Here is a 15,341-nt window from a genome sequence, read left to right on the forward strand (position 1 = left end):
TTTTTAGTAATATTCTGAGAAAAGAAAGTGAAAGCTCATTATCTGATTACTTACAGCAGCAACATTAACAAAATCATTTTCTCCAAGTGTATCAATTAAAGTCTTCACAGCCCACTTCATGATTGTGAATGTTTGCCCATGAACACTTCCACTCCTAAAAAAGAAGGAAAAAAGGGGTCAGTTTTGACTCTCTGACTATAAATCTTCAAGTTTATGACCAATTTGAGTTCTTGTAACTCACTGAAAATCTTACATAAACTCAATACATTGTACCATGACAAAAATCTGTCATTAAATACTTATATACAACTCACTTTCCGGCAAGGCAGCGGGTTTGGATGGCATTGCAGTGGAATTTATTAAAAAAGGGGGTGACTGTATTGTTGACTGGTTGGTAAGGTTATTCAATGTATGCATGATTCATGGTGAGGTGCCTGAGGACTGGCGGAATGCTTGGTAAATTATATGGGAGGGTATTGATTGAGAGGGTGAAGGCATGTACAGAGCATCAGACTGGGGAAGAGCAGTGTGGCTTCAGAAGTGGTAGAGGATGTGTGGATCAGGTGTTTGCCTTGAAGAATGTATGAGAGAAATATCTAGAAAAGCAAATGGATTTGTATGTAGCATTTATGGATCTGGAGAGGGCATATGATAGAGTTGATAGAGATGCTCTGTGGAAGGTATTAAGAATATATGGTGTGGGAGGCAAGTTGTTAGAAGCAGTGAAAAGTATTTATCGAAGATGTAAGGCATGTGTACGTGTAGGAAGAGAGGAAAGTGATTGGTTTTCAGTGAATGTAGGTTTGCGGCAGGGGTGTGTGATGTCTCCATGGTTGTTTAATATGTTTATGGATGGGGTTGTTAGGGAGGTGAATGCAAGAGTTTTGGAAAGAGGGGCAAGTATGCAATCTGTTGTGGATGAGAGAGCTTGGGAAGTGAGTCAGAGTTGTTGTTCACTGATGATACAGCGCTGGTGGCTGATTCATGTGAAAAACTGCAGAGGCTGGTAACTGAGTTTGGTAAAGTGTGTGAAAGAAGAAAGTTAAGAGTAAATGTGAATAAGAGCAAGGTTATTAGGTACAGTAGGGTGGAGGGTCAAGTCAATTGGGAGATAAGCTTGAATGGAGAAAAACTGGAGGAAGTAAAGTGTTTTAGATATCTGGGAGTGGATTTGGCAGCGGATGTAACCATGGAAGCAGAAGTAAATCATAGGGTGGGGGAGGGGGCAAAAATTCTGGGAGCCTTGAAGAATGTGTGGAAGTCGAGAACATTATCTCGGAAAGCAAAAATGGCTATGTTTGAAGGAATAGTGGTTCCAACAATGTTGTATGGTTGTGAGGTGTGGACTATGGATAGAGTTGTGCGCAGGAGGGTGGATGTGCTGGAAATAAGATGTTTGAGGACAATATGTGGTGTGAGGTGGTTTGATCAAGTAAGTAATGTAGGGGTAAGAGAGATGTGTGGTAATAAAAAGAGTGTGGTTGAGAGCAGAAGAGGGTGTTTTGAAATGGTTTGGTCACATGGAGAGAATGAGTGAGGAAAGATTGACCAAGAGGATATATGTGTCAGAGTTGGAGGGAACGAGGAGAAGTGGGAGACTAAATTGGAGGTGGAAAGATGGAGTGAAAAAAGATTTTGAGTGACTGGGGCCTGAACATGCAGGAGGGTGAAAGGCGTGCAAGGAATAGAGTGAACTGGATCGATGTGGTATACCGGGGTTGATGTGCTGTCAATGGATTGAACCAGGGCATGTGAAGCGTCTGGGGTAAACCATGGAAAGTTCTGTGGGGCCTGGATGTGGAAAGGGAGCTGTGGTTTCGGTGCATTATTACATGACAGCTAGAGACTGAGTGTGAACAAATGGGGCCTTTGTTGTCTTTTCCTAGCTCTACCTCGCACACATGAGGGGGGAGGGGGTTGTTATTTCATGTGTGGCGAGGTGGCGATGGGAATGAACAAAGGCATACAGTATGAATTATGTACATGTGTATATATGTATATGTCTGTGTGTATATATATGTAAACATTGAGATGTATAGGTATGTATATTTGCGTGTGTGGACATGTATGTATACACATGTGTATGTGGGTGGGTTGGGCCATTCTTTCGTCTGTTTCCTTGCACTACCTCGCTAATGCGGGAGACAGTGACAAAGCAAAATAAATATATACAACTCACTTCAGAAAATCTTAACCCTGGTATCATTTGTAAAAATCTTTATGAGAGTAAATTCTCCTTTGTACATTCTTGGCATTTCCCATCTTAGTGAGGTAGCATGAAGAACAGATGACTAAACGTTTATGGTAAAGTCCTCACTTGGCTCATTTCTTTGTTCCTTCTTTCAAAAAGGAAGAAGAAAGAAAGGAGGGATCCTATTTCATACCCCCTGCACTTCTTAATTGGCTTGTACAACATGAATATGGTATGTTGGAAGTATTCTTTCTCCACTGTCTATAGTTAAAGGGAAAGTATGTTAAACAAAAAGGTTGATAATCAAGCCTCCACTGCAGGAAGAAAACATGTCTCCTTCTACAGGTGAAAAATACAGTTTTGCTTTGTTTCTTTTCTTCTTCTCTGAACCCTAATCACTTAGTGAAATGTGCTTGATTTGAACCTTGTCTGTCTTTTCAACATTTATCTTTTTCTTTACAATACTCAGTTTCCTAATCCTGGTTTAGTGAACATGCACTTGACCTAATCCATAAAGGCCACGACAAATTATCTTCACTAAACCAAGGCCTTTAAAGTGACCCAAATCTGATTAAACCCTTGTTTTTTCCAAAGATCAGTACCCTACCCCTCATTAGTGGGTGAGGATGCTTTTGACTGGACCCATAAGAGTCAGGTCAAATGCGCTTTCAAAAGCCTAAAGATAATATTCCCAAACCATAAGCAAGTGCTTGGTATGGTCCAATTCTTGTCCAAAGAAATCAAGAGAGTTTCTTTACTGAAAAGACATGTAGTTATGCATGGTGTCATAGGGCCATTTATCAATAAGAAATATCAACAAGGCCATTACCCAGAGATAACTGTAGTATGAAATCTGTAATAGGAAATGTTGCGCAGTCACTCCACATGGGTTTCCACTCAGCTAAGAAGTGCATACAAAATGAGATTGTGAGTGCTTTAGAATATGAGGATATTAACATTACATCTTCATACAGGAAACCATGAAGAATGATTCTGAAGATAGTATTAGTAGAAAACTCAGTCTTCGAGCTCAAAAAGGTAAGAAAGAGGGATGATCACGTTCTGGGGTCACTGGGAAAACAGCTTCAAGACAATTTAAAGATAGCATTATCCTAAGATTGAATTTCTATGCAGTGATTTGTTTAAATGGCTGGGGCTGTTTAAATGACTCATAATTCTTTTTTTCATACTTTAAATTTTACTAAAATTACACCTTCTGTAGGAGACATTCCATAAAGGTACCATCCTGAAAGGGTTAAGGGCTAGTGGGATCAAGAGTGTGGGGCAAATAACGATACAGCGAATATGGTCTTTGACTTGACCCACAAGGGCCAGATCAGAGGCCAGTAATGTCAGGGGTTTACTGAAGATGATGGAAGAGTAATGAGGGCACAGTGAAAACAGCCTTTAAGATGGCCAGGTGGCCAGTAAGGCCCTAACCTCAGTTATCTAAAGAGGATAGGTTTGAAGTGACCCATATCATCTTATAACTTTTTTTTCAATAATCAGTGAAGGTGCATTTGCCTGACCCTTAATTGCATCATCATCAAACCAAGGCCTTTGACATGACTGTCATCCTAATTATCTTATGATGATATGCTTGACATGACATATGTTTCATATTTCTAAATCTTAATTTTTTCTAATCATCAGCACTCTAATCCATATTTGTTGAAGACATATTTGGTCTGACCCTTATGAGTCCAGTCTGACACACCTTAAAATAAAAGGTTTTTGACATGACTGATAAGGCCAGAGGCCTCATGGATGTACTAAAGATAAGGGCTTAGTTATGATAGACTTTGATAGGACCAATAGGGGTTAGGTTGAAGGCCAAAGGTGTGGAGAGTGTAGTAAAGATAATAATGTCAAGATAACATAAAAAACAGAACCACTTACCTATCCATCAGTATAATCATGTCCTTTGGTGAAACAGAACCTTGAACATACCATGGCCGTAGTCTGGCATCGTACAAATCAATGAGGTTAGGAGGAACATACCAACTGAAGAAAAAGAGCATGGCTGATCTCATTAAGTTATATACAGAAATATGAGTCTATCATTATGTATAGGTTAACATTATACAACGAGCATGGAAATTCTATGCACCAATACCTCACTTTATGCAGGGGTTATGTTCCATGAAAACCACACAAAAAGGAAAATTGCATATAGTGAACCAATAAACATACAAAGGTAAATGGGACGTGTGCAACAGTACGAGACATATTTTCCCAGCTGTATTTTAACCAAAAGGTTACTAAGGCTGCTTTTTCTTTTCTTTCTCTCATGCTCTGTGAATAACGAGAGCATTTTTGGGTTTGGAAAAACTCTCCCTCTAGCTCCCATCCAGCTTTCATCACTGCCTATAATCACTGCAAACATGTTATCAGAGAGGCAAAGCATTCCTTTATTCAAAGGAGGTGCGATAAGCTCTCCTTAACATCCCCTGACAGGTCTTTCTGGTCTTCACTGAAGGGCATCTCTAACAACTTCTGTTGCTCTACCTCTCCTTCACTTTCCCATTCTGATGGTACTATAGCTCTCTCTCTCATAAACAAAGCAACTCTCTTAGGTTCCCGTTTCTCCTCTAACACCACCTTGGATGACTAACATTCCTTCACCCTGATGCTCCTCTTACTAGTCTTTTTTTTTTTTTTTTTGCCGCTGTCTCCCGCGTTTGCGAGGTAGCGCAAGGAAACAGACGAAAGAAATGGCCCAACCCACCCCCATACACATGTATATACATACGTCCACACACGCAAATATACATACCTACACAGCTTTCCATGGTTTACCCCAGACGCTTCACATGCCCTGATTCAATCCACTGACAGCACGTCAACCCCGGTATACCACATCGCTCCAATTCACTCTATTCCTTGCCCTCCTTTCACCCTCCTGCATGTTCAGGCCCCGATCACACAAAATCTTTTTCACTCCATCTTTCCACCTCCAATTTGGTCTCCCACTTCTCCTCATTCCCTCCACCTCCGACACATATATCCTCTTGGTCAATCTTTCCTCACTCATTCTCTCCATGTGCCCAAACCATTTCAAAACACCCTCTTCTGCTCTCTCAACCACGCTCTTTTTATTTCCACACATCTCTCTTACCCTTACGTTACTTACTCAATCAAACCACCTCACACCACACATTGTCCTCAAACATCTCATTTCCAGCACATCCATCCTCCTGCGCACAACTCTATCCACTGCCCACGCCTCGCAACCATACAACATTATTGGAACCACTATTCCTTCAAACATAGCCATTTTTGCTTTCCGAGATAATGTTCTCGACTTCCACACATTCTTCAAGGCTCCCAGGATTTTTGCCCCCTCCCCCACCCTATGATCCACTTCCGCTTCCATGGTTCCATCCGCTGCCAGATCCACTCCCAGATATCTAAAACACTTTACTTCCTCCAGTTTTTCTCCATTCAAACTTACCTCCCAATTGACTTGACCCTCCACCCTACTGTACCTAATAACCTTGCTCTTATTCACATTTACTCTTAACTTTCTTCTTTCACACACTTTACCAAACTCAGTCACCAGCTTCTGCAGTTTCTCACATGAATCAGCCACCAGCGCTGTATCATCAGCGAACAACAACTGACTCACTTCCCAAGCTCTCTCATCCACAACAGACTTCATACTTGCCCCTCTTTCCAAAACTCTTGCATTCACCTCCCTAACAACCCCTTCCATAAACAAATTAAACAACCATGGAGACATCACACACCCCTGCTGCAAAACTACATTCACTGAGAACCAATCACTTTCCTCTCTTCCTACACGTACACATGCCTTACATCCTCGATAAAAACTTTTCACTGCTTCTAACAACTTGCCTCCCACACCATATATTCTTAATACCTTCCACAGAGCATCTCTATCAACTCTATCATATGCCTTCTCCAGATCCATAAATGCTACATACAAATCCATTTGCTTTTCTAAGTATTTCTCACATACATTCTTCAAGGCAAACACCTGATCCACACATCCTCTACCACTTCTGAAACCACACTGCTCTTCCCCAATCTGATGCTCTGTACATGCCTTCACCCTCTCAATCAATACCCTCCCATATAATTTACCAGGAATACTCAACAAACTTATACCTCTGTAATTTGAGCACTCACTCTTTCCCCTTTGCCTTTGTACAATGGCACTATGCACGCATTCCGCCAATCCTCAGGCACCTCACCATGAATCATGCATACATTTAATAACCTTACCAACCAGTCAATAATACAGTCACCCCCTTTTTTAATAAATTCCACTGCAATACCATCCAAACCTGCTGCCTTGCCGGCATTCATCTTCTGCAAAGCTTTTACTACCTCTTCTCTGTTTACCAAATCATTTTCCCTAACCCTCTCACTTTGCACACCACCTCGACCAAAACATCCTATATCTGCCACTCTATCATCAAACACATTCAACAAACCTTCAAAATACTCACTCCATCTCCTTCTCACATCACCACTACTTGTTATCACCTCCCCATTTGTGCCCTTCACTGAAGTTCCCATTTGCTCCCTTGTCTTACGCACTTTATTTACCTCCTTCCAGAACATCTTTCTATTCTCCCTAAAATTTAATGATACTCCCTCACCCCAACTCTCATTTGCCCTCTTTTTCACCTCTTGCACCTTTCTCTTGACCTCCTGTCTCTTTCTTTTATACATCTCCCACTCAATTGCATTTTTTCCCTGCAAAAATCGTCCAAATGCCTCTTTCTTCTCTTTCACTAATAATCTTACTTCTTCATCCCACCACTCACTACCCTTTCTAGTCAACCCACCTCCCACTCTTCTCATGCCACAAGCATCTTTTGCGCAATCCATCACTGATTCCCTAAATACATCCCATTCCTCCCCCACTCCCCTTACTTCCATTGTTCTCACCTTTTTCCATTCTGTACTAAGTCTCTCCTGGTACTTCCTCACTCAAGTCTCCTTCCCAAGCTCACTTACTCTCACCACTCTCTTCAGCCCAACATTCTCTCTTCTTTTCTGAAAACTAGTCCTATGCCCATAAATATCTTTTTGGTCTGTCTGAAAAGCACTTCTTTCTCTGGACACAAGCAAGGCTTATGGTCCTGATGACATCCATCCCTGTGTACTGAAAAAGCATGCCTCTGAACTTCCACCTGTGCTTGCTTATCTGTTCCATTTCTATTCAAAAACAAAACTTTTGCTTCTCCTTAGAAGCATGCATTGATACATCTCATCCCTCCAAAGGGCGACCATTCTGATCCCTCTAATCATCATCCCATTGCTTTGACATCTACCATTTCCAAATTTCTGAATCCCTCCTCAACTTCCATGTCCTTAAACACCTCGAAAAGCACAGTCTTATCTCTGATCACAAGTATGGTGATATTATTTCCTATCTTGCTATTTCTGAATGATTTTGGGGAGTCATAAGTAGTTTCCCTTGACATATCCAAAGCCTTTGACAGGGTGTGGCATCGCAGTCTCATCTCTAAGCTCCCCTTCTTGCTTTGCTCCTTCATATCAGGCTTCCTCTCAGGCCAATGTATCTCTGTGATTGTTGATGGATCAGCCTCCCCCTTCTTCTCCATCAACAGTGGTGTCCCTCAAGGTTCTATCCTTTCCCCTACACTTATTCTCCATTTTTTCAATGATTTCCTCTCCTCCAGAAATAATCAAATGCACTCATATGCTGACAACTCAGCACTGCATTCATCTACATCCTTCAATTCTGCTTCCTCTTCTCTCACTTGATCTGCATCTCATCTTGACACAGTTTCCTCAATAAGCTCAGACTTGGACAAGATATCTCAGTGGGGTAGAGAAAATCTTGTTAAGTTTCATGTCTCCAAGACTCAGTTTCTATCCATCTCTCAACCAAAAACTCCTCACAACTCTCATCTCTCCTTTGATGGTTCTGTAATTCCACCTCTTGACTCAATAAAATACTTGGTATTCCTGTAAAATCCACTCTTTCTTGGAAACACACCATTACAGGGATAGCTATGGCTGCCTCTAAGAAATTGGGTGTCTTGTTTAGATGTTGAAACTTCTTTTCTTCTGAACAGTTGCTGCATTTATACAAAAGATTAATTTGTCCTTATATGGAGCACTGCTCTCACATCTTGGATGGTTCTAGCTCTGCATCATTACCAGACTGAGTTGAGTTGAAAGCAGTCTGACTTATAAAATGCCCCAAAATAACTTCCAAACCTGACCCTCTGTTCCTATGTTTCACTTTTCCTCTTCTATAGGATTTAGTTTGGTTTTTGCTCCTGATAGCTGGCTGTTTGTGTGCCTACACCATGCAATACTTGGCAAGCTGCTGCTGCTCATGATTACTGTGTGGTCATCGGCAACTCAAGAGTGGGCCATTCTGACATCTGCTTCTTCCCCCACACATCGAAGCTTTGGAACTCTTTACCTTCTCATGTCTTCCCAATAACTATCCCCTAGCACATTTTAAAAACAGGTTCTTCACTTTCTCCAAAATTTATAAATACTTTCCCTTGCCTTTTCTTTTTCAGTTTCATAATTCTCTCTTATTTCAATTAAGGCCCAGCCTTGATGTGGATTCTCGTCTGTGACTGGAGCCTTCAACATAAAAAAATGGATTTTTAACCTTTGTGGTTACCTTGGCAGACAGTGGAGTAGAGTAGACCATAGCACTTTGAATTTTCTCTGCATTCTTCTTTATGGTGCAAATTGTATATTTACCAAGGTTGTGAGCATGCCCAAGTGCTTATGCTTCTTCACCTGCATTAGTGCATCATAAAATTTCTAACTTCATTTCTAAGGTCAAAAAGGTTCTCTGGTTTAACTGCTGGTTCTGGGGTATGAGACATTGCTGGACATTTGGATACCATATCAACAAATACAACCACAATAGGTTGCAGGAAAATCACTATAGCAGATAAAACCAAACTGTACATATAATATAGATCCAGAAACAACAGTGGTAATGTGAGATGCCCCCCTGGCGAGAACTTGGCGTGCTCCACTCAGGACCCACACTTACTCCATCCGCCAACATTCATTGAAGAATTGGCGCTCTTTCTACTGCACACACCCAAACAATAGTGAATTTTGAGCGTATAAAATGAGGGATTCATAGAAGTATGTTCCCTACACAACAGTGAAACTGCATATAGCGACCCTACATAAAGCAAGGGATGGGTGTATCTTCAACTGCATACTTCTGTGCTTATGGATACTAACATTTGTCCAGATTGAAAATATTCAAGCGATATGAAACTGAAACAATGACAGATGTTAAAAGTATCACTTTCCAACCATTAAAAAGTTTCTTTAATATAGTTAATGAAAGTCATTTTTGTGTGATACTCTGAGATTTCAGTTGATTTCCCATTTTATGAAAATAGCTGAAGGCTTGTTGGTTCTCCAGTTAAAAATACACAATCATTACAATGGTCTTTTAACATACTGTATATATCAAATCTTCATTAATCACCTATGTGCTTAACCTATGATAATTTTCTTTATTGAAAGTTATATCATAGATACATTAAAATAGAAAAGACATAAAAAAAAACGAAAAAATTTCCTTGTTTTAATTCTATGACTGACTTTATCTGCATCTTCATACACGAAAAGGTTCCACGTATTTGTCTTCTATATCTAATCTCTTCTGATACTGCATAATTAACAGCCTTGAAAGAACCTAATGGTCTGCTGCTATTTGTATTCCTTTATATCAAAACTTCTGACTTAACTGAGTCTCATGCAAACTACTATAGTTCTTTTATAATATATTTCCAATATATCTGCAAAGAGATGTAGTAACCTTCAATAATAAACATCCAGTATATGGATCAATGTTATCTATAAATCTCACCATCTCTATATTGTGTCTATCTAAACACTGTTTAATGAACATCCCAATTTCAAAGCTTTAGGTACTGGCACAGTCTTCCCTAAATATTTTCCTTACCCAGTATTTTGGTATTAGATACTAACCTGGTTGCTGGATAAACTCGCATAAAGCCAGTTTGCGCTCCAAAGTACTGCCAAGATAGAGTTGAATCACTTGCAAAATTCTCCTGGAATACTCGGTCAACTGTAGACGACCACTGGAGACCATTCAAAATTTCTGGATCTGGTTGAAAATTTAGACTACAATAAAAAGATAATAATAAGTATATCTAGTCTTTTCTTGAAATAGCACTATTATTGTTCAAGGTTCGTGAACATATCTGGGTTATGAAATATGGTAAAATACTGATATGCAAGAGGTTAGAAACTCAAAGTGTTAACTTTGATTATCAGTCAACAGAAATAAAACCTGAACTGACCTAAATCTTTTGAGCTTAAATGAGCTTTTTGATTATTCCACAAAAATACTGTGACATTAAAGGTCAGAGTTTTGATCAGAATCAATTCATAGATGATGAGACCTCAACTGTTTCTCATGGTAACATACATATAGTTTTGCACAACTCAACAGCAAAATACTAGCAAGAATGAAGCATTGTGAAGTAGCCTCTGTTTAATATTGTGCAACATTAGTGAAAGTTAACTGGAAAGTTAGCTTTACTATTAGCTGAAGAAACTGAAAATTCTCATAAATGAACCATGATGTAAGTAACTGCACACATCAAAACATAAGCATTGCTTTTGAGATACATGTTATACCTGAGTAACAATAATGTCACACTATGATTTTACTAATAGCACAGCTTGATATCCTTTTCTGCCTTATATGAAACAATAATTGCTACACCTAAGCTGTTTTCAAGAGTCTCAGGGCATAGGCATTTCTTAAAACTTAAAACATGTAATCTATGACATTTTCTGCAGGCTGATACCATAAGGATTCTAGATGAACTTATCTCAGTTCACATATCCATCAGGGTGTTAAAAGAGGAGGTGAATGAATGGAAACCAGCTCAATATGTGTTCTTTAACTCCAACAAGATGACTGTAGATATCAAAGAAACAAGACACTTGGATCTAGAGAGAGAGAGAGAGAGAGAGAGAGAGAGAGAGAGAGAGAGAGAGAGAGAGAGAGAGAGAGAGAGAGAGAGACTGTATACTGGCTCCATCACACAGTCAGCAAAAGAGTAAATGATAAAATACATACAAAGAGAAATGGTGATCCCTAATGCTGTATGCTTGTCAAATGTAGACCTGTAATTGCAAGTTAGTTGTCATAATGCATTTTCCTAGATGCTGATAAGCAGTTGAAACAGAAGACAGAGTAAGAAATGAAGAAATCTGGTGGATTTAGTCTTCATAAAGGTCAACAAAGATAAGAAACACTGAGGTCATATAGATATGAAGCTCAGAAAGTATGTATTTCACCAAGATGAATGTTAAGAAATATACAGGAACACGAAGGGAAGGGTGAAGAACAAAAAAGGGCATATCATTTGTGTTCTTGTCTTGATTTGGGTGTCTGTTGACATATGCAAGACCATGGTGTAAGGGAAGGAGTTGCATAAGCCAACATCTCTGCTGTATAACACAAGAGGGGCATCTAAATTAAACACTTGAAGACATGAACACAGCCGATTCTGAGATGAAAATAAACATATGTAAAGGTAAAATGTTAAAAATGCAAGATGTGTATGATTTTAAAGAAGGCACAAGAGTTTCACACTTTGGTCAGTTTCAGACCTTGGTCAATGACCCTGATGTATAAACTTCTAAAGCTGAATGTGAATGTTATACATATTTAGATAAGAGGTTCAAGCATAAAGTATTTCTGAACAAAAATCATGAAAAACTGAATACTTAAAACAATCCATATCTTTAGACAGAAATATCTTAGCCCATTAATCTATCTGTCAATTTAAACTACTTTATCTAACTTCTTCCCTGTTTCCATTGGGCAGAATATATGCATATAGATATGCAACTCTAGTGAGAACAGATTTTTTTAGAATTGGGTTCTCTAACCTCCCTATTTGGCATAAAGCATAGATGCCTCATTCCTGGGGGCAGACTTGCAACCCTGGTATACTAAGCCATCATGAGAAGTAAAAACTTCTAGAATGAGCAGTAGAGACTCAATGTAAATTCATATGCATGAAATGGGTGTAGCATAACAGAGAAACACCAACTATGGACATGAAGAATTGATGAAGTATATGTTTGCTTGATTATCATATGATGTGCCTTGAGCAATCACAATGAATTGTGAAAACTGCATCAAAAAAAGATTGTAAATATGTAAATAGCCAATGAATTCAAGTGCACCAAAGCTGGGATGAAACACTAGATAAAGTGTTAATGATACAGTATCTAATTCAAAAGTGAGATAAAAGTCTAAAAAAAGGATAAGCGCTAGAATGTCTGATTACTGAAAAAAGCATGATTACTAAACTATCTAAGGCAAGAAAGGGTGGGAGTTCAAATAAGCTACTATATACAAATAAATGGTAACCAAGCTACTGGAGGTAAAATAAATATATAAGAAAAACTAGCCATTAAAGTGTTTGCATAAACAGAATGCATGACAATTGGTTTACTCAGTGTTTTGCTTGGAACACACCTTCCAAGATGAGACAATTAATGAACTACTTGTTATTTCATTAACAATGAATGATTAAAGGCATGTTGCTGGAAAAGGAACCAATAGAAAGTACAGAAGGAAGGGGTTTAGCAACTACAGGACAACAGAATGGCAAAAATTTACCAACTGAAATTGCTAGGGAAGGAAGAATTACAGGCCATATTCTTAACAAGACCAAGTTCCCTTGGAAAGTTCCTTAAATATTTTTAGATAATTTCTGAAATTCTTTATCAAACTGATTAAGTGAAACATAAAAAACTTAAGATTCCTTACTCATTGTCTGTTTTAACTTCATCATTTCAACTAGCTAGTAAAGTTACTGAGTACTGTACTACAAATAAACTTATTCTACAGTACTATATTATGTTTACATTACCAAAACTTCAAATCATAAAATCAATGTAGCATAAAGGTTAGGTATCAGTTTTGTCTGTCATATTCTTTCTTTATGGGACTGGGCAAAACTGGCATCACTACATTAAAAAACTCATTAGAAGTGATTTACACTGATGTTGTATGATTTAGAACCTTTATATCATGAAAGATGTGGGGAATAAATAACATAAAAGTAGGTTCAACATTTGCAGAAATCAAGAGAACCATAGAAACCATCACATAACTTCCTCTAGTAGCCAAGATTTTTAAAAGAAATACACCATTGTTAATGTAGCCTGTTTGGGATGATGATTACTTCTGGGAAAGTTAAGCAGTGGTGCTACTAGCTTCCTAGTTTATCATCTACATATTTCTGTTTTTGTTAGCTGATGTGATACCTAATCATGGATGTGTCATGTATACTTTAACTGTAACAATGAAAGTAAAGATAAATTTCATCTGCAAGGGTAGTTCTGTTGATTTCTACAAGTGTTTCACTTATTTTTACATTAACCCAATAACTGCAATTCTTCAAAGAGTATCCTTCCCTTAAAAAGAGAAATCTAACAATTGTTCTTTCTTGCAGAATATATCTGTGTTATGTTTCATTCAAGTAAATGCCCAAAAAGGTAGTACACTTTCCTCTACTTTGAAGTAAGGGGTACTTGAGTGGACAAGGGAGGGCCTGGGCTGGCAGTACGGATGCCTCTAAGTACAGAATAATCAGTCTTTGTTCTAAGGCATGATTTCTTTTTACATACACATAATCAAATTTACACACTTGAAGTTTTTCAGGTGTGAGTTAACATCTCCCATACATATCACCTATGTGTTTTTCTTCCTTACATACACCTAATTCTGATATATCATACATCTCATTTCCACACCTATATATCAGTTACAGCAACAGAACTTTATACACATAAAACAGTGAACCAAATAGTCCTATTTTCATGAAAATACAAACACCAATACAAATTAATACAATAGTGGAAGCATAACTCTGGCATCATTCCATGATAATGTATATGCACTCTCCTTGTGATCTGTGAGTGATAGAGACGTACGACATTTTTTCTAGCTGTGGTGGAGGGCTGCTGGTGACATTTATGGGTAACTGGTGGAAGCAAATGTATGCTGGAATTTTAAGAACATCATCTAATGCACAAAGCAGGAGTACTACAAATTACGTTGAAACAGTGAAAGGTTTATGATCACAAATTTTTTCCCAATCTTCTTATCACCCATGACTATCACTTATTAACTAGTGTAAGATAAAAGACAAGATGTTCCAAATCATGAAGCATCCTTCTAATAAACTTCTTCATTAGGAATGTGTTGATACCATTTTCATTTAAGTCTACATTATATATCTGGAGTGGTGGGGCTGAACTGATACTTCACTAAAATAATGTTACAGATAGGGGAGAAAGAATACGTTGAATGAATTCTTTGCATGTAGGTCATCCTCCTTATAGGCTTAGGCTGAAAAAATGTCTTAATGTGTTTGAAGATAACCAAGATAAGAAAGGAGATAGGTATTATGTTTGAGTAAAGGAACCTGGGTGTTTTATCTCTGAGTGAAACAATGCTCAATGGTATGAGGGTTGAATAGTTTAGGAATATCTTAGGGGTAAACTCAGTGGTTAGTGTGAGAGTGAGAGTTATGGAAGGGATAGCACTTCCACTGAAGGTGGATTGTGGGAATGTGTGAGAGTATAAAGAAGTGAATTTCAGAGTGATGTGGGTTAAAATGAAAGTGGACTGTGAGAGATTGGTTATTATCAATACTTACACACCTGCCACAAGAAAAATGAACAGAGATAAGTGTTTTGGGAACAGCTGTGATAGTGTCAGCAGTTTTGATGCAAGAGATCGGATATTAGTAATGGATGATTTGAAAGCGAAAGTGGGTGATGTAGTAGTTGTACCTGTAATTGGGGGGCAGGGTTTTCAGTGAAGCAAAGAGAAATGGGGAACAGCTTGTGGAGTTGTGTGAAAGGATTGGTGATTGGGAATACCTGGTTTAAACTTAGTTTACAAAGAGGGACATACATCAGTACATATGGATTAGGAAAAGAACTGGGCATTACTATATTAGGTATCATTTATAAGCATGCAAAAGATTTGCATGTGCTGAGAGGGGCAGCTGAGAGGATGCTTGATCATCATTTCATGGAGGAAAAGAGGAAATGCTGCAGAGGAGAAGAGGGTGATAAAAGTAAATGAGCT

General features: G+C 38.5%; 1 protein-coding gene across 1 annotated transcript in view; it reads right to left on the reverse strand.

Annotated features, from left to right (window-relative positions):
• Window positions 1-15,341, reverse strand: part of LOC139753761 (voltage-dependent calcium channel subunit alpha-2/delta-1-like) — a 256,887-nt gene that overhangs the window by 133,715 nt on the left and 107,831 nt on the right. The window contains exons 5-7 of the mRNA XM_071670590.1: window positions 10,178-10,316; window positions 4,091-4,195; window positions 55-154 (exon numbers count right to left, since the gene is read on the reverse strand). Coding sequence (XP_071526691.1) covers window positions 55-154; window positions 4,091-4,195; window positions 10,178-10,316 — 344 coding nt within the window. The remainder of the gene's footprint in view (window positions 1-54; window positions 155-4,090; window positions 4,196-10,177; window positions 10,317-15,341) is intronic.

Source organism: Panulirus ornatus, chromosome 2 (assembly GCF_036320965.1).
Source record: "Panulirus ornatus isolate Po-2019 chromosome 2, ASM3632096v1, whole genome shotgun sequence".
Lineage (NCBI taxonomy): Eukaryota > Metazoa > Arthropoda > Malacostraca > Decapoda > Palinuridae > Panulirus > Panulirus ornatus.